At 31.2% G+C, this 20,292-nt stretch overlaps 3 protein-coding genes and 1 pseudogene across 4 annotated transcripts; 2 read left to right on the top strand and 2 right to left on the bottom strand.

Annotated features, from left to right (window-relative positions):
- Positions 1 to 2,809: 2,809 nt before the first annotated feature.
- Positions 2,810 to 9,333, bottom strand: LOC105136487 (SNF1-related protein kinase regulatory subunit beta-2-like). 2 transcript variants are annotated; one of them, XM_011041866.1, is made up of 5 exons: positions 8,693 to 9,333; positions 7,773 to 7,951; positions 7,510 to 7,672; positions 6,800 to 6,834; positions 3,327 to 3,559 (listed from the first exon to the last, which is right to left on the bottom strand). In XM_011041866.1, exons 1-5 carry the CDS (start codon positions 8,903 to 8,905, stop codon positions 3,421 to 3,423), a joined length of 729 nt encoding a protein of 242 aa, XP_011040168.1. In that variant the 5' UTR covers positions 8,906 to 9,333; the 3' UTR covers positions 3,327 to 3,420. The 2 variants fall into 2 exon arrangements, with proteins under 2 accessions (XP_011040167.1, XP_011040168.1); XM_011041865.1 differs by lacking the exon at positions 6,800 to 6,834 and having other exon boundaries at positions 2,810 to 3,559; positions 8,693 to 9,327.
- Positions 9,334 to 10,848: 1,515 nt separating this feature from the next.
- On the top strand, positions 10,849 to 12,737 carry LOC105136485 (acyl carrier protein 3, mitochondrial-like; annotated as a pseudogene).
- LOC105136486 (uncharacterized) lies at positions 12,683 to 15,004 on the bottom strand. Its single transcript, XM_011041864.1, has 2 exons — positions 14,698 to 15,004; positions 12,683 to 13,283 (listed from the first exon to the last, which is right to left on the bottom strand). Exons 1-2 carry the CDS (start codon positions 14,954 to 14,956, stop codon positions 12,940 to 12,942), a joined length of 603 nt encoding a protein of 200 aa, XP_011040166.1. The 5' UTR covers positions 14,957 to 15,004; the 3' UTR covers positions 12,683 to 12,939.
- A 3,011-nt stretch (positions 15,005 to 18,015) lies between these two features.
- LOC105136484 (nuclear transcription factor Y subunit B-3-like) lies at positions 18,016 to 19,106 on the top strand. The gene has a single exon (XM_011041862.1). It carries the CDS (start codon positions 18,258 to 18,260, stop codon positions 18,846 to 18,848), a length of 591 nt encoding a protein of 196 aa, XP_011040164.1. The 5' UTR covers positions 18,016 to 18,257; the 3' UTR covers positions 18,849 to 19,106.
- Positions 19,107 to 20,292: the final 1,186 nt, after the last annotated feature.

The following is a 20,292-nucleotide window of genomic DNA, read 5'->3' as shown; positions in this document are numbered from 1 at the left end:
ACAACACTTAAAAATTAATTTATCAACTCAAAAAACTTCAAGATCAACACCAAAACATGAAATTAAAGAAGCTTAGATTTTTATTTTTCAATTTTAATATACTTTTTAGATAATATCAAAGTTTGAAACCATTATTATCCAACTCCTTTCATCAAATAGAACTCTTGGACACCAATATCAACTAATTTGATGGCCAAAATATGTGAAAATAATAACTTTCTCTCTATATGTCAAATTCGACGAAAATTTCTCTCTTTTTAAAAAACAAGGGACATAAAAATAAAATTGTATATCAAAATTGAATTTAGAAAAAATATAAGGAACCAAAAGGATCTAAGTTTATAAATTAAAGGATTAAAGTGTATTTTATATGTCAAACACACCACCCATTTTCAATATTTTTTCTAAGTTAGACCTCTATCTTTTAATTTTATCCCTGGTCAATAAATTTAAAGCATTTGGATGTTAATCTTGCAATTATAAAACACAATAAAAAAAATAAATTAAGAGATCAAAATAAAAATAGTACTGTTCTACCCATAATGCATCGTGAGTATGCAAATAATATTTATCACAGCATAAACCCTTGCACCTTTTCGCTTTAGTTTGTTTTGTTATAACAAAATTCTAATTAAATTGTTTTTTGAATGATAAATCACTATAAAAGACAAGATACATTATTTAAATTATGAAAGACAGTAATATTTAAAACCTCCACCAAACCAATCTCATTATACATAAAATTGAAAGGTGTGGGGAAATAATGCACTATGAATTACAATTTTACAACAATAATCCATATTGCATTTCTTCTTTTTTTTAATGTTTTTTTTTTTTGCATTTTTTTTACCATTTTTCCATTTTTTCCATTTATTTTTTTAAATTATCTTTATTAATTTTACTTTTTAAATACTGAGCTGGTTAAAAATTTTACTTTGTATTTTTTTTATTTAAAATACTATAGATTGCTATGGTGTTTTTCCACATAGTTTTTCTATTTTATTTTTCTTCAAAATTATATTTGTCATTTTTCTTTATATTGAGCTAATTAAGAATTTAGTTTTGTAATTTTTTTTAAAAAAATTATTGATTACTATAGTATTTCTCTGCATGGTTTTTTTTGAGAATTTAGTTTTGTAATTTTTTTTTAAAAAATTATTGATTACTACAGTATTTCTCTGCATGGTTTTTTTGTTTTTTTTATGATTTTCTTCAAAAATTTATTATTTTATTTTATTTTTTAATATTGAGTTGGTTAAAAATTACAGTTACAATATGTAAAGAAAGCACTGTAACTTTCCTCGCAAATTACTATAGATTGATAGTATTTTCTTCCACATGATTTTTTTTTGTTATGTTTTTCCCTAAAATTATCTTATTCAGTTTTATTTTCTAAATATTAAGCTGGTTAATAATTGCAATTACAAGAAAATACAAGTTATTTTCACAAAACACTATGGATTAATATATTTTTTCCTCACATGATTTTTTTAGTTTCTTTTGTTTTTTTTTGTAATATGTTTTTTCAAAATTATCTTCATAGATTTTATATTTTTTTAATATTCAGTTGGTTAAAATTTAACTTTATAATAAAACTTAATCATATAGAGAAAGCATTATAACTTTCATCATAAAACATTATTGAGAATTACAATTACAAGTCATTACAAATAAAACTAAATCATATGGGAAAATATTGTAACTTTCATTATAAAACACTGTAAATCTACAATGTTTCCAACATGATTTTTTTTTATGTTTGCTACAATGTTTCCAACATGATTTTTTTTTTATGTTTTTTTTGTTATTTTTTTCTAAAATTGTCTCTATTAATTTGATTTTTTTAATATTGGGTTGATTAAAAATTAAGTTTTGTAATTTTTTTTAACATTATGAATTGTTATATTGTTTTCCCATATGATGTTTTAATGATTTTTTTAAAAATTATCTATGTTGATTTTTTTTTTTGGAATATTGAGTTGGTTAAGAATTATAATTATAATAAAATTAAATCATATTGAAAAAGCATAGTTTTTCTCACAAAACACTATTAATTGCTACAACATTTTTTTCCATAGGTTTTTTTTCTTCAGAATTATTTTTATTGTTTTTATTTTATTATTAAGTTGGTAGAGAATTTAATCTTATAATTTTTTTCTTTTTATTAACAAAAAAGTTAAATTATGTAGCAAAAACACTATATATTTCCTCCAAAACACTATGAATTGCTATATATCATTTTGTTCAGTCTCTAAGTTTTTTTTATCACCCACACAACTTTTTTTTTCAACATAAAATATTAGCTTTACCGTATCTTTAATTTTTTTTCCAATATAAAATATTAGCATTATCATATTTTTAATTTCTATTACTTGTCCAGCGCCGATTCACAGTAGTACGCAATCATGCCATCTTGTGGTGATATATAACATGTTTGTTGAAGTTCTATTCTTCAATTTTGCTAGCAAACATAAGAAGATGAGGCATCCATTTATCCTCAATTATGAAATGGTTTGTCTTGGCACCAGGGGAATGTGCTGCTCTAGTAGTTTTACCTTGATAACCAAACACATGCATGCATTTCTAGAATACTTTCTCGTTTTTGCAATTGAACTATTGAAGCTTATAGAAATTTATGTGAAAAGGACTGAGATCTATAGGGCATTCGATTTGCAGCCCATGCATAATGGCTAGACTTCAACACATGCATTTGTATGGGATCTAAATGTAAATCTCGCCAGGCTTCCAAGATGAAGTACCTATGAGAAATGAACATGTGGAAGAAATTCAAGACAAATCTCCCACGAGGGGGCAATCAAGAGAGTCTCTTCTGCTAGATAAATAAAAAAAATACAACTGCACCAAGATTTGAAGTGTCTACCCATTTTCTTCTCGGAAAAAAAGAGAGGAGAATAAGGCCAGTTTAAGGTAGTTCCCAATCCACTTAAATCAATCGAAGACTGCGATAATGTGGTGAAAGCATTAGATGAACCTACGCAAGAGAGTTATGAGCTCTTCTTTTCCCCATATGATTGCAGAGAACAACTACATAATGTGATAAAAACAAACAGCTAAATTGACTAACAATGGTGATCAAGCATTTGTATTTTGTAAAATACAATCTTTTTAATGCTTGAAGTGACTCCTTCCTGAGCTTACTTGAGCCATTGGCATATCTTAACTACATTTTAAGGATGGTAAACTACAACTCCCACACAGATGCAGTAAATTATTACCTCTGCAAAGACTTGTAAAGCACCACAGTCACATACCTGGCTAAGAACCTATGTGTTGAACCAAGTGCCACCACAGCAGGCCCGCTCTTTCCCTTCTGCATGTAGAGATGATTAAGCACGACATGTTGAGGTCTTGACAAAGGAGGCGGTATCTCCATGCAGGATGATGGCACATTGAGCAGTGTCATTTGTAAGTGCGGAGGAACCATTGGTGGCTCCTTCGCAAAATCCTCGTTACTAAGTTGCAAGTTGCTGTAGCTTGACACTGGAGAATGAGGGGGTTCAAAACCAGATATACTTTCAAGGTCTTCTGGAACAAAGTCCTGACCAAAACATCAAATCGACAATACCAAAAGCTATCAGAAAATACCCATCACCAAGTAGCTATCTATATTTTCCTGCATACTCTTAGTAATGGAACTATGTTCATATGACACTTTACAAGAATACCATGATAAGAGAGCTATGCTTTTAGAAGTTGATGATAAAATAAAATAGAAAAATTAATATGCATGTGTGACTTAGAAGGAAGCAACACAAGAAAGATGGCAAGCACAACACCACAAAATTATACTAAATTATACTGAATAAGGATCAAATAGAAACCTTAATTTAAAATTTTATTACTAGATATTATCTCTTCAATTAGTTTGCCTCTCTGAAAGGTTTACGACCCCCTAAATAAACTTTAAAACTTATATAAATCAATAAGAAACCCAAAATTAAAGGAAAATTAATAAAATTCCTCAACAAAATAGAAAAATATCCTAAATAAATCTGGAAAAATAATAAAAGAATTTTAAACTAAATAGAAAAAAAAATCCTAAACCAATTTGTAAAATATAGCAAATCTCGAATAGTAACTTCTAGGCATTAGCAAAAGACATCAATCTCTGATTGCTATAAAATTTTAATCCTATATGAAACAAAACATCTAGAATCTCCTAGTAAATTTTTTGCTCGATTCAACAATTGATAAAAAAATATGCTTAATAACATAAAACTATGCATTAAAAAAAATCTTATTCATCGGTCTCTCTAGGTTAAAAAAAACCTGTCCTCAAGTTCAAATTACTCTTGCCTCGATGTCATAGATATCGAGTCAAGAATCTCCAACCCCTTTTCTTTCTTCTTCAAGTATATAATAATTTTAGACATTAACTTTAATCTCTTCATCTTAAAACTTATACAAGAAACAACAATTGACAAATTATTTCTCTTCCATTTGCTTTTAAAGTAATAACTTACAAACCTCAAACTTCTTCATGAACATGTGTTGTATCCATATAACCCTAGAATATATCTATCTTTATAATAACAATAAACTTGTAATAAAAAAGATCATAGTTTGAATCAATAATTTTCTTTTATTGATCTTCCATGTTTTCTTTGCATTCAACTTCTAACTTATCAACAAAGGCATCATCAATGACATCATTACTATTATAGTTATTATTTATGATATCATTATTAACATTATCATCATCAAAATAAACATCATAAATTGATGGAAAATATCAATTTATATTTATCTCACCATAAACGGGATCACCAAAATCTTCACAATACTCATCCCAATCAAGAAGATGTCTCCTTCGCTCATGTTTCAGAAACGGGTTTTCAAAACTAGTCATGGACATGTGATCTCTCCTCTCACAATCCCCCCCTGACTCCTCAACTCTGTTAATTGACAGGTTACTTTTGCAATTTGTCTTCGCATATTTTCTGTCACCAATTCCTCAACACCTCTTTTCAATTCTATAATGTCTTTGCATGTTTTATATCACCAGCTTTTTGAACCTTTCTCTTGTGAGAAAGAAACTCCTCTTCCCCCCTTAACATGAACACAGTTTGCTCTGCAATCTCTTCCAACCATGGTTATTTAATAGCACACATCAAATAAAATAACTTGAGATTGTAGTGCACAACAAACAATAACCTAGATTGTTGGGCTCTAATATCAACAAAGATACAAGCAACACAAGAAAAATAGCAAGCATAAGAATATAAAATTATACTAAATAGAGATCACACAGAAACTCTTATTCAAAATTTTATTACTAGATGTTTTCTCTTCAAGTAGTTTTTCTCTCTGAGATTTACAAGTCTTTAAATAAACTTAAAAACTTACCTAAACTAAGAAAACCAAAAAATAAAGGAAAAGTAATAAAAATCCTAAACAAACTAGGAAAAAACATCCTATTTAAATTTTAAAAATAATAATAATAGAAGAGTTCTAAACCAAATAGGAAAAAAAATCATAAAACAACTAGGAAGATATAGGAAATCTTGAATGGTAACTTATAAACATTAATAGAAGACCTTTTCAATCTCCGATAGCTGTGAAATTTTAACCCTATATAAAACAAGGCTTCTAGAATCTACTAGCGAAATTTCAACCCAATTCAACATTCGAATAAAAAATTATGCTTAATAACATAAACCAATGCATTAGAGAAAAATCTCTTGCATAGATATATATATATGCATGCATACAAGCATGTGTGTTAAAATCAAAGCAGAACATGCTTAACCAAATCATAATATTAGCAGGACAAAAAGAAAGAAAAAAAACTTTAGCTTTGACTTCAGAAAAGACTTTAAAAACATAATTTTTTGTAAACAATTGTTCAAGCAATCACCATTGCACATGCCAGTTTCTTTCTTTTACTTAATAATGCATCTCCAAAGAAAGGAAGCCATGATTCAGAATATTCATATTCTACTTCCAAGTCTCAAAAACAAAAGGAGGCACATAAACAACGTCAAAAAAGAGATAGTGGATAAGCAGTATTAAATTTCATCATTTCATCCTAGAAGAGAGAGAGATACCACAAATCAGAATTGTGAGACAGAAGGTCCTAAGTTTAAGAATTTCATACTCTTGCCATTATGCAAAAGCAAATATGCTGTTTAGGTATATCTATCCTAGTAAAATATTACAAACACAATGTACACTGTTTTGAAGAACAGATCATTAAACCTAAAAGTAGGCACGAGCAGCAATGACATATACCACCTTTTATGAGAATAAACTTGTTCCTTTCTTCAGTGCAAGAGAACTGAAACTACGAGTATAATCTGTACTACTACAATTTTGGGAAGCTCCAAATGTTATTTAAGTTTTAACTAAATACTATCTTTATTTTTCTGTCATTTATGAAGCTCTCAAAAATAGGCACAAATAAAACTAACTTTATTGAGGCAGCAACACAGGAAGATAACCCAAAATTAAGTTGGAGATAGTTTCACCTTATGCATTCATGATAACACTAAGAGAACTGAAAGTAGGCAAGTGTTGCAATGACACTATACCACCCAATTATTAGAATAAACTGTTTCGTTTCTTCAGTGAAAGAAAACTGAAACTAAGGGTATAATCTGTATAGATACAATTTTGGCAAGCTCTAAATATTGTTTAACTTTTCAAGGAAGAAAATTAGCTAAATACTATCCTCTTTGTTGATCATGTATGATGCACCCAAAAATAGACAGGAATAAATGACTGTATAGCTACGACAATGCAGGAACATAACCCAAAATTATGTTACAGATAGTTTCACCTTATGCATTCACAATGACACCAAGAGAGCATATGCTGGAAGCACATAAAAAGCACGAGGTCACAAAAAGGTGGCAATATTAAGTAAGGTATCTAATGTTTGAAATACAACCCACAAACTGTTGGAAACCTAATTATATTTTATTTGTTTCATTCTCGGTTTTGATCTTCATGCAGATTTACTAGCTTAAATGACTACAGGATTACATTTAAATCAATCTTCTCCTAAGGAAATAGAATGGAAGCAAGTCTGATTCATGTGAATATGTCAAGGGGAACTTCATATAAACCTTTCACTTGAGTCTCAGAAATGGTTGCACGCTCAGAGATATGTTAGTTTGAGACCCATAAATTCATATACATACTTTACCTGCATGCTATTATAATTCTATTCCAAGCAAACAAATAAACCAAAAAATGTAGCAGCTCTAAAGATGGGGATAAATATCTGAAGTCAAATTCTTTCTTCTTACATTTTTGGACCTTTAATTGCAGATGGTATCACTGTCTTAGTGAAAAAGAAAATTTTGACTTTTTGAGACCAACTCTGCACTAATTATCAGATAAGAAAAAGGACAAAAAGAAGCAAAGGTGTCCATATAGATACAATTGAATAATTAAAAAGGAAAAATTTTACCAGCATCCCCTTAATTTAGTGGAATTATTAAGAAATTATGCTGCAATACCAAAGGGACGGGATTAAAGGATTACCTGCAAATCCAAAGCATTGTAAGCATTGCCAGAATCATCTTTGGCCCAGGGCAAGTCAGGGGCATACCTCCATTGTCCATCAACAATAAACCTGTATTGATAAACACCTGATGGCAGAACTTTCATTATAGTGTAGTCTTTTCCTGATCTTTGCAAAGGCATTCTGATCAACAATGTAAATGGGATTATATTAGACAGTCAGAAAGTGGATCCTGAAGTTGTTATAAAACAGATGGGGAAAATCTAAAGCATTGAATTTCAACCTTGTTTTCCAGTCATCCCATGATCCCTCAACAGCTACTTCCTTGCCACCATAAGTCCATGTAATCATTGTTGGAATTCCTTGCTCATTACACATTTCTTCATACCCTAAAGAATTTTGCATCCATGAGTGACTTGGAACTTGAATCTCATCGGGTCTTTGCAATGGAACCACTGGGACCTGACAAAGAAAAACATGCAATGAAAAGATATCAAATAGGGTTGTAGATGGAAGCACACACCAGAATAGAAAAAAAGAAAAAAGAAAAAAAAGCACATGACTCAGTTTAACGAAAATACTTTCTAGGACATGAAGCAAAGCATGTTACATGAACATAGCACAAAATATTAAAATGACTTCCAAGCAATGAATATCACAAGGATCCAACAAAGTTCAGTTCATAACAACCTTGATCTTGTCAGATTGAAACTAACAGTTCGCTCCCTATTTACATCAAAACAAAAGACATACTTTGTTCCGCATTGACAGCACAACCTACTTGCCACCAAATTAGAACCCACTAAAATGTCCACTCCCAAGTAGAATCTCATAGGAAAGAACCCGATGGCTAATGCTATACACATCTTTTAACACATTCAAAGTAGGTAAAGCAATTCCCTTTCCGCTGATTCCCACACCAATACAGCCAAGTCAAGACTTTCCAAGCAAATATCAAATTCTCCAGCATCTAAAAGAATCCCACAATAAAGATAATGTGATATCAATCCAGTATCATCTAAAAAATCTTCAAAATCTACCAAACCGATCAAAGTCTCAAAAAATTTGCATCCTTCGAAGCCACAACCACATTCCAAAACACAACAATTCTACACAATTTAGTTGACTCCTTCATAAAACCTTAGAGAGAATAACAAACAACAGCAACCGAAAACAGAAACAGAAAGACAGTAAAAAACAAACCTGAGGAGTGAACATAAGAGGTGAGTGAGTAGCTCTTGGGCTATGCGGAGGTGAGTGACCCATCATTTCAGGAGGAGGTGCAGGATAAGTAACATGGGACTCATCTGATGCAACCATAACCTCACTGCTGTTATGACTTTCTCCTTCACCACCACCACAACCACTCGATGGACTGATTGCTCCTTCTTCTTCTCTTCCATTCACATTCCCCATTTATTAATAACTTCAACTCACTTACAAATTAATGATCTTTATTAATGTTTTAGCTGTTGTTTATTACAGATTGGATTGTATAAAAATTGAAACTTTATTAAAACCCGCCAACTATATACATGAATTAAATTAAGAACAATCCAAAAGGAAGCAATTTTGGGATAGACCCAGATGCCAAAATTGAATAAAGTTTATAACTTCGTTATTTTTGTGTCAGGTAACTAAGGAGTGTGCTTTTTTGGGGGGAAAAGGGGGAGGAAGGAAGGAAGGAAGGGAAATTTTGGAAAAGATAAAAGGAGAGTGATCTCCAGTGAGTTGGGAAAATGGGTTGAAGTAAAAGGAGAGAGTGGTGGTGGTGGTGGGAGGAAGAGGTGGAAATAGTGGTGGTGGTGGGGCAAATGGGTGATGTAAATGTATCGAATCTAGTGTTGTTTTTCTTGAGTGTGTATGCGATGATGTGCACGTCATTATTTGACAAAGTCTTTTTCCTTTAAATTATTGCTCTCTTTATTTTCTTTAAATAGAATTTACTTCTTCTTTTTTATGAGATTTTTGGCTCCTGATATAGGATTCCTTTTTCTGGGGGGTAAATAATGAAGTAATTATGTTCGTATATATAAAACTTATACTAGTTGGCAAAATTAAACCAAAATATAATTAATATAAGATTTAAATAAGTTTAGATAAAAATAAAAATAAAAATAATTAATATAATTCGATTGCATCAAAAATCTGGATTAATTCTTCAATTTAATAAAATATTGTTTAATTTTTTTTATTTTAAAAAATTAAAATAATATTATTTTAATTATTTTAAAAAACTTAAGTTAATAATCTCAGAGAGAGAGAGAGAATTTACTAGTAAAATTTAGACTACTTAAACTAAATTCTTTTCCATCTAATTTTAGATAATGTGTTGATATCTAGACTTATTTATCGTAATAATTTTTTCTTTTTTTCCCCTACTTTTCTCAATTTTCTTTTTATATTTAATTTTAAATGATTGCATGGATAACAAATCAACTTCCTGCATTAGTCCAGTCATAAAAAAAGTAGGATTTTTTTTTTCATGACAACGTGTTTAAATGTAAATTAAATAAAATTTTAAAGATACATAATCGAATTGATACATCTAAAAATGAAAGTAAAACTGAAATTTTATTCAATTGTAAAATAAAAAAAAGGTAGATCAATAAAAAAACTAGAAGTTTTATTTATCAAATACAAAAAATAATTTAATATAATTCATATATCAAATTTCTTTCTCAGTTGAATACTAAATTTGTAATATAAAATATATTTTAATAAAAAAAAAGTTTCATCATTCCTTAGAAAAATTGAGCTTTGCTGCTATTAATAAATAAATAAATTGCACTTTTATACTAGCTATTTTCTCTACTAAAATTATACCACCCTCACAAAATATTATGTTCTATTAATCTTTTCCCACTAAAAGAAATGACGATAACAATAACTAAAAAAACACTCGCAATGTAACGAAAAAATAAAAATAAAAATAAAAAAAGTAAATCTTAAGATGATTTTATGTTATGGAGTTATATTTTTTTTCTTAATTAATAGGATTTAATTCTCAAATCATATAGCAAAAATAAGATTTTCATCAATTTTTTAGTTCTAGTACAAACAATCTATTTTAAATTGAATTAAAAAATTATTATTAAATTTGGACTAACAAATCGATTAAAAATCATAATTGATTTTAATTTTATAAAAAAATAAAAGAAAAACCAGATTAAAAACCATGGTTGACTTGTGGTAAAACCTTGTCAAAATTCATTTGTTTTTTTTTTGTGACAAAATAATTGTTATAATTTTATTTTTAAATTGAAATTAAATCATTTAACTGGCAACCCTAAGCCTAGACAGCATCTATCCTTGTTCGAGGTTTAATAGCAAATGGATTCAAGAGATGGGCTGAGTTTCGATCCATGAAAACGGAAATATTACCCATAAAACCATTGAAAAGCAGCAAAAACCAATATATTAGCACAACGACATCGTTTGGTTCATCCTCATTTAGCACTCTCTCCGTCCACATCATACAAGGACCGCCCATGAGACCAAGCTTAAAATTGACAAGACGACTTCTTTCATTCAACAGGGAGACTTCACTGCGGCAAAACACCTGAACGACTATTCTTTTAACTCGAAAGTCAATACCCACAGACACAAAATCTCGTGAGTAAGCAGTTCCTGCTTCGTTTTATGTCCCTTTTAACCTTGCTCTCTCTCTCTCTCTGTTTTTTTTTTTAATTTCATTAGCCATGTCTTTTACTTGAATCTTGGTGCATGATAGCTTTTTCTGTCAGAATTTGTTGCTTTGACGTTAGTGTTGTTAAACATTAGATTTGAAAAAAGAAAAGGGCCTGGAAAGCGTGTGAATTAATATATGTAGGAATCATGTTTGCATGAGATTGGTTCTTGTGTTACTTTCCACTGTGGTTTCCTTGTCAATTTTGAATTTGATATCATGCATTTACCTATGAATAATGTCTTTTCTGAAAGCTGTAAAATTTGAATGATTTGACAGATTTTGCTCTTGAGGGTCTTTTCCTGTTCAGTTTTTAGCCACAATGCCAAGGTAGACTTCCCTTTTGTAAAAATTGTGTGTTTTATAGCTACTCGATTTCTTTAATCTGGCTAGCAGTGCAAGATGATGAATTATGAGAAGCAAGCAGTAAAATTTAAAAAAAAAAATGGGGTTTCTTTTGAATTGTGGATGCTTGTATTTGTTTGTACATTCAGGCCTTAGTGCTTTCTTTTCACTCTAGAAATGGTCCTGGTTTACATTTTATTGATTAAAATTAACTCCTGCTAGCCAGGACGCTACCTGCAATTCTGGTTTGTTGATGTAATGCTTCCCTGTTGGTTATACGAGTGTGTTCTTGAATTTTGATTATGGTTCAGCTGTCAATCATGCATATGTGCTGTCTTGGCACTGCTTTTACGTGATTTGATTTGCACATTCTGATTTGAGTGACTTATGTTGATTTCCGGCTTGTCTAAAAATGCAAAGCGTAAGAAACTCCATGTTGAGCCACATGGGGCTGAGGGGTTCTGCAGAACAATTGCTGTTTGCTCAGGAGGGAAATGTGTTCAAGCAACTTCGTTGGCAGATGTGTACATCAGCAGGAAACAGCCCTGATTAAATTATGGATCGAGTCATTGGACTGGTTAAGAAGTTTGATAAAATCGATGCCAATAAGGTAACTAATTGACGGCTCCCTTGTAATTTTCTTTGTTTTTTCTGTTTCCTGTCCATTTTATGATTCTTTTCAATTGGACGTCTGACCTTTACTCTTCATTTGATTAAATTTACATGTACTATTAACCTGATTGTTAGGTGACACTTTATGTCAAAACAAAGAGGCTTTTTACTTAATTTCAACAAACAATCACTTTGTCCGTTGCACATAGGTCAAAAGAGTAATGTTGATTTCATTTGACCTCTGAAACAGGTTACTGCAGCAGCTGATTTCCAAAAAGATTTGTCCCTGGATAGTTTAGACAGGGTTGAGCTCGTCATGGCTTTTGAGGAAGAATTTTCCTTTGAAATCCCTGAGGAGAAAGCAGATAAACTTACCTGTTGCGCTGATGTTGCGAAATATATAGTTTCTGGAGGTGAACAGAAAATTGTAAATCCTGACTAGTAGTCAATTTTAGGATTTCCTAAAGGTGAAAGGGTGCTCTTGGACAGTAGTCTTGTCTGTTCTTCATGCTTGTTCATTTTTGTGAATCAATAACTACATATAATGGTTTCCAAACCGTTTATATCATACTTTTTCATTGCAGCCTGTGAAAATTTCTGTTATACAATCTTGTTTCTACAATTACAAACACTGCAAGCTTGCTATATTAAAAGATATCATTATTTATCTACATGCTATATAGTTGCCACTCATGTATTTTACGACTGGTAGAAAGGAATTGAACCTTGTTACTCAATGCTGTGACTAAAGCGCCATCTAAGTGAGCCTTGTTCTTGTATTCCAGTCTTCTTATAAACCTGTTATCTAGTACGCAATCTGCTTATCGTTGCTTCCTCTCTGGGTGCATGCTTGAAAAGGTTTAGATGTTACTTGAAGAAATTTGATCTCCCCGGCACTGTAATAACGGATGCCATTCCCAAGTGATGATAATTCCAGTGCCTTCTGTTTCCTGGCATGAGCTAGTCTGCATACCGAGTTCTGTGGCAATCGTAGAACCTTAACTGAACATGTTCTTTCCAGGTTCGGAATTCCATGGAGGGGGGAAGGTAGATCAATTAGGAAATCTCCATATTCATCTGTCATGGCTTGTGAAGAACTTGTTTTGCTCCACTTCCCACCAGTGTGGCATTCCACGTATACCGAAGCACCTTCAAGAATTTCAACATAATTTTAACAATTCATATTCTCCCTTTCGAATTTTGTGAACATCAAAAATAAATCTCTTCTCAATCAGGATTGAATTATTTAGATGAAATGATCTTGCACTTCAATCAAATGGGATTTTTTTTATTTATTCCTAAATTGCCAAAATAAATTCTGAAATGCATTTTCAATCACAATTTATGGTGAGATGTTGCTGTTTATGTGGGCTTCTCCATCTCTCTTCAATAGCATCTTCCTCGTCAATGTTTAATTAAAATGATTAGCACATCCTAATCACTTGGGCCTTGACTGTGGTGACAGGCTGACAGCAAGTAGTGTGTGTTTTAATCCAGGGCTTCTATCTACTCTTATCCAAAGTAGCGTGTAAAATATGGGTGGTTTGGATCATAGTAGTCAAGGTCGGTGGATCTTCGCTTTGTTTCCAGGCATTCATTTATTAAACTTGTGGGGTTAATCGGGTCAAATTACATTAAGCTCGGGTTAAAAGATAAATTAATTAAATTTTGGATTGGTTGGATTTAATTAATTTGTATCAGGGCAAATTACATTAATTCCAAACTGAAGGCTTCAGAGAAGAACAGTTTTCTTATACGAAAAGTAAAGATTTGGAAGTGCCTAAGGAGGCACAATCAAGCCAGAATTTTTTTCAAATTTTAGCATTCAATTTTTTTCTATATATGGGCTAGAGATGAAATAAGCCAGAAATCATGTTAAATTTGTAGTGGAAATAAATAGAAAAGGAGCTGTATTTTGATAATAATGTCTTCGTATATTGCTTCATTTTGCAGTTGCCTTGACATATATAGCCATATATGATGACTCTTCACCTATATATATAACCCATGATCACACACTCCCTAATTGTAGCTTCATGCTTAATTAATTTTTCCTTTGATGACAAGTTTGGCTGAAAACAATGTTATTTCTACCCATGATAGGTTGAAAGCTAGTGACCTCTCAAACAATTAACGATCATTATTCAAAAACTAAGTACGTGCAAGATTAACAAGAAACCCTGATACTGTACCAAACCTTATGCAAAACTAGCTAAGAATTAAGGCTAAGATCATAAGCCTAGATAAAATACTACTTGTACACAAGTAATTACAAGGAAAGAAAGGTTCAAAAATTGTAGGGGGAGGGTCAATTAACAGCTCCAAAATTGAAGAGGGTGTAACTCGACGAAGCATGGAAATTAATTTCCACGAGAGGAAAGCTGAAAAGAAATAGATAACATGGGCTAAAGGAGTTACCACATCAATATGTTCATGACCAGTTTCTATGATGATTTGTGTTCAAACTTGAAAAGAAACACTAAATGCATGTAATCAGGATATTAAACTAGATTGGTTATCACAATATCAATACGTAATTAATGAGGAACATGAAAAAAAGAACCTGATACTGGCCATGCATGGAGTTGAGTTCCACCATTCAAGCAAGCCTCACAAAGAATCGTGCCTGTGACTAGCACGGTTGATAGCTTGTCCTCCCCATAACCAGCCAATTGCACCAACTCTTCTCTATTTGAGAACTCTTGCAATGGGTTCTCTGCTTTGGCCATTGATGCTTGAAAGGTGATGATGAAGATGATAAAGATGGTGGAAATGAAGTTGGTGATCATCGTAAGATTGTTGCAGCCGCTAAAGTAGCTCATCTTCTTTTTGGTTGTTGCAAGATTTTCTACTTGTTTTCATAAGATGTGGCATGGAGGAACAATTATAAAAGGAGGATCCTCTTTTGGTTTTATAAGGGGCTTTGGTGTTCACCCCGCCTTGGATTTTTCTCTTATTACAATTTTGCCCTTCAGGAGTTGACTTGGATGGTCAACCAATTTCTCTACTCAATATCCATGAATCAAATTCCTTTATATATGGCCCATGTAATTGAGAATAACAATGAGAGAGAGATATATATATATACAGGTTTCAGAAGTTGATATAACAATAATGATGATGAGACAAGGCATTTTTTTAAATCATTAGAAGAATTATCCTAAACTTAGTTTTCATATATCAAAATTAATTTAAAACTTTTTTATTTGTGATTTTATTTTATGTGTTTCAAGTTGTGATTCAAATCAGCGTATAAAAAATAAAATATATAGATAAAAGTACTATAAAATTCGCACTATATATGTTGATTTCTAATTATATATAAGTATAATAATTGTTTTTTTTCAAAATAATTAAAATAACTGAGAAATTATTAGTTATGATAATTATTATATTTCATAATTCACTTGACGACTGACAAATTATCCAGTGAATAATTTTCACACTAGATATATAGATTTCATTCCTTAATATATATATATATGCCTTGGTTGGTTAACTAATTGAATTGAAGAAGTTGAACGTTGACACTTGACCGTCAAAGAAAAGGAGAAGAAAACAAGCTTGAAGATGAAATGAAATGGAAGGGCAAGTGGGTCATACGTACCAGCAAGCATGCATGGCTTCACCAATTGTACAATGGCAGAAGTTGGAAGTTGGAAGGGACGTTGAATGGAGGTTGGTTGCCTACTCTTGTCCTCTACGTATTCTCTTTTATAGCTAGGTTAAACCTTAATTAACTAATTAATCGATCACCCTAAGGGAAAAGCCCGTTTACCAATCTTTAGGCATATGTAGAGCCATAGACACGTCTTAGAAAGTGGGCAGCAGAACACAATTAACTCTCTCTCTCTCTCTCTCTCTGTCTCTACATTTTCAAGCCTGCCCTATCTATTCCCATCCACGATATCCAATCTCCCTTGTTGAGATTATTGAAACAATGTTTTTCCATTGCATTCCCTTAATTTGTTTAGGTTAGGCAGTAATCTCTATCAATCTATATATATCACTAACCTAGCGAAATTAACTAAGCATGAGTTTAGTACATTATCATTAAACTCAATCTAATTTGATAGATTAACTAAAAACCCAGCTAACCAACCCTTATTCAAGTTAAGTTTCATAATAAATTATCATAGAGTTGACATGATTTATTGACATGATTTAACATTAGTTAACCTAAAAAGCTGAAAAGTCATTTCATGATCGTATTGACCAATTAATTTTAAAAAATTAAATATTGATCTAGTTCAACCCACAACAACCTGCTTAATTTGTTGATATTGTCTCGTATCTATTTATTTTTTAAAGAGCACATGAGTGATATTTTAAAAAAAAATTAATAGCGATAGCCATTCTTAAGGCTAAAGCTTAATAGTAGAGGAGTGGACTTTATAACAGGAGTGCCTCATTTGGAAAGTTGAAATAAAAAGATTGCTTTCAACTACTAGTTTGCATGTTATTCCACCATGTTTTTTAAGGGAACTATAGTTGTTTATGTTTATCTAGTGACGCATAAAATAGAGTTGTTTGTTATATTTCTTGTTAAAAGAGTGTAAAGGTGCAAAACTATTGTTAAATGGTTACAAGATTGTTGAGAATTTTTACCTAATAAAAAATTTGATAAATCAATAATGAATCAACGATGAAAAGACCATCAATTTCTCTCCTATATCTTAGAGTTTCCACATCATCGATCTGGAAATTTTTTTTATGATCACTAATGATTTGGCTACACGCTATGATCTCAATATCTTATCAAAGTTTTAAAACCCGATTTGAGAATCGATCTCGAGCAAGGTTCAAGTCACATATAAAGTTGATCATTGAGTTGGGTCAATATTATGTTAAAAGTGGTTATTATCATAGTTTTAAAATTCAACTCGAAGGTTAACCCGATGTCAAGCCTGAGTCATGAGTCAACTTTATCATTGACTTGGTCAATATAACGATAAAAGTGGTTACTATCATAGTTTTAAAACTCAACTCAGGAATCGATTCGAGGTCAAGTTTGGACTATGGATCGAGTTGATCATTGACTTCAGTCAATGTAAAATAGTTATTATAATAATTTTAAAACTTGATCCAGAGATCGACCCTAAGTCAGGCTCGAATTATAAGTTGGATTGATCATTGACCCGAGTCAACATAAAGATAAAAAATAGTTATTATTATAGTTTTTAAATCCAACTAGAGGGTCGAACCAAGACAAGGCCCAGGTCACAAGTCTAGATAGTCAACTCGGGTTGATCTGAGACAACATAAGAATAAAGATTTTTATTATTATAATTTTAAAATCTGATTTAAGATTAATCCCAGGACAAGACCCGAGTCACAGGTTGTGAGGGGCATTATAAAAATAAAAGTAGTTATTATTATAATTTTAAAATTCAACTTAGAGATCAACCTAGGTTAGGGTTTGGATCATAAATTAAAAGTCAACCTGATTAACCCAATCAACACAAAAATAAAAATTATTATTATCAAAAGTATTTTTTTATATTATCAACATGAATTGATGGCATTATATTAAATATATAGCTGGCCGAAAAGGAGTAAAACATCTATTATTTTTATGACCTAAAGTATTTATAGTAACATAAAATATGGTATTTTAATATAAATTAACAAGTAAATTTATCATAGTGTTAAACATGTTGGATGAACCCCACCATTAATCCAAGAGGCACACAAGGCTGCCGTTACAAGTGGACAGCTCCAAAAACAGTAAGTCAACCTTTACAATCCTTCAATTTCCAGATCCAACGGCCAATCAAACATCCACCTGTGAGAAACTTATCAATAAATGTCGGTCCAAAACCATCCGTCCCACACAATATAGCCTAACAAAACAAATAATAATAATAATAATTTGTTTATAATATATAGTATGAAAATTAAAATTAAGCTCAAACTTACCCTTCCCTTTAGCCAAGCAAACTTTCCAAATTTCCTTGTTACTCTCATCTTCTTCTTCGAACCCTACCTAGCTAGCTAGCTTTTCTCTCTTCTATATATATTCTTCAAATTCTAACCCTAAGTTTTTTTTTTGTAATATTTATTTATATAATTCATAAAATAAAGCCAAATCCGAGAATCTCTAGGTAAGTTTAATTAGGGTTCATGGCTGATTCAGACAATGAGTCTGGAGAGCAAAACAACAGCAATACAAACTACAGTACTGAGACTTCACCAAGAGAGCAAGACAGGCTCTTGCCTATAGCCAATGTCAGCAGGATCATGAAGAAAGCTTTACCAGCTAATGCAAAGATTTCAAAGGATGCTAAGGAGACTGTGCAAGAGTGTGTGTCCGAGTTCATTAGCTTCATCACTGGAGAGGCATCAGATAAGTGTCAAAGAGAGAAGAGGAAGACAGTCAATGGTGATGATCTTTTGTGGGCCATGACAACTCTAGGGTTTGAAGATTATGTTGAGCCTCTGAAGATTTACTTGCAAAAATTTAGAGAGATGGAAGGAGAGAAGACTGCTGCCATGGGAATAGTTAGGCAAGGCGATCAAAGAGATGGTGCTGCCGGAGATGGTGGGGTTGTGAATAGTGGAAATCCTGGGGGTGGGTTTGGTGGAGGTGGGGGCAATATGTATGTTGGGATGCAGTCAAGTATGGCGATGATGGGACATCACCATTATCAGCACCGTCATCCAGGGAATATGTATGGTCCTGGTAGTGGAGCTTCTTCTGGTAGGCCAAGCTAGTAATTTGCTAGGGTTACAGTTGTTTTCACTACTTTTTTATATTTTTCTCTTCTAATTATCATGTCAATAGTACGGGCAAGGATAATGCTTGATGATGCTTTCCATGGTGTTGTAATTTTCCTTAATAATTAGGTATTAGTGGTTGGTTTGATGTTCCATTTTGTGAAATTAACAAGGATCGATGGTGAAGTGAAATGGGTATAGCAGGATATGTGGAGATATAAATAAAATATTGTGGATTGAATTTTGAAAGGAAAATGCTTTTTTTATTCTTTGTTTTTCTATGAATTCTTTTTCTTTATCCACAATTTATCTGATTAATAGAAAGAGCCAAACCACCCATTCCTTTCTCATTTGTCTCCTTTCCAATTTGGCTGCTTTATCACAGAATTATTCAACTTTTTTTCTCCAGATACTTATTTTTCTTCCCTTCCTTTTCAATAAAATAAAATTACAGAATGTACTGTTTTGTTGGCTATGCTAGGTTTTTTTTAATTAACGTGAGTGGTAGAATTATTTTGCATGTATTTTAATTAATTTTATGAATTTTAAAATTAATAATTGTATAAATCTTTAGTGGTCTTGAAAGCACTCAAACTCTTAACTATTAAAAAAAAAAATCTAAAATTTAACTAGTTAAGTTACTTTTCAGAGTTCTGGCTATGCTAAATTTTGCATTTGATCAAAGATTTTTAGAACATGAAAAAATATTATGGTCATATGAAATTAGTTGATATAGTTATCAAACATAATCTAATAGTTAATCTTAAAATCTATCAACCTAGAATTAAAATTAATTCATGTATGAGTTGCCATAAAATAATTCAATCAACACCGTGAGTCCAAAAAAGCCTAGATGATAGGTAAAATAAATGGTTTTACTTTAAATAAAATCAAGCTAATGTCTTTTTTTATTTTAATTTTGAACTAATGATATATTAGATTGAAATGGGTTTCGAGACTTAACATACCAAACTCATGACTTAAATCATGGACTCCACTGGTTTAACAACTTCATTTTTTTATTTTTTTATTTAATAATATAATAACAAAAATAAATACTTGTAAAATTAAGCACCAATCAAATATTAGGAGGATATTTGTTTAAGAGTGTGATAACTTTATAAAAAGAAAACTAAAAAAATATATGAAGATATTCAAATTAACTAAACATTAAAAATTAAAATTGAAAAAAGATAAAGATAAAAATGATCCAATCAAAGAAAAAAAAGATGAATTAAAAAAAAAAGACCTAACTCGATGGGTTAATTATGAAAACTCTCAACTCGACTCATTGTCTAATTAAGGTTTAAAGTCAACCCATATAAAAATTGCTTTGACATAACCTAGTGGACTTGGATAGGTCTAGATACAACTCAGAAGATCAATAAAAAACAAGGATTGACTTTAGAAAAAATCTCAAGATGATATATGTTTTTAATAT

This window comes from Populus euphratica, unplaced genomic scaffold (assembly GCF_000495115.2).
Source record: "Populus euphratica unplaced genomic scaffold, PopEup_1.0 scaffold142.1, whole genome shotgun sequence".
Classification (NCBI taxonomy): Eukaryota; Viridiplantae; Streptophyta; class Magnoliopsida; order Malpighiales; family Salicaceae; genus Populus; species Populus euphratica.
The sequence above is the reverse complement of the archived record's forward strand: the minus strand, read 5'-3'. Positions and strand labels throughout refer to the sequence as shown.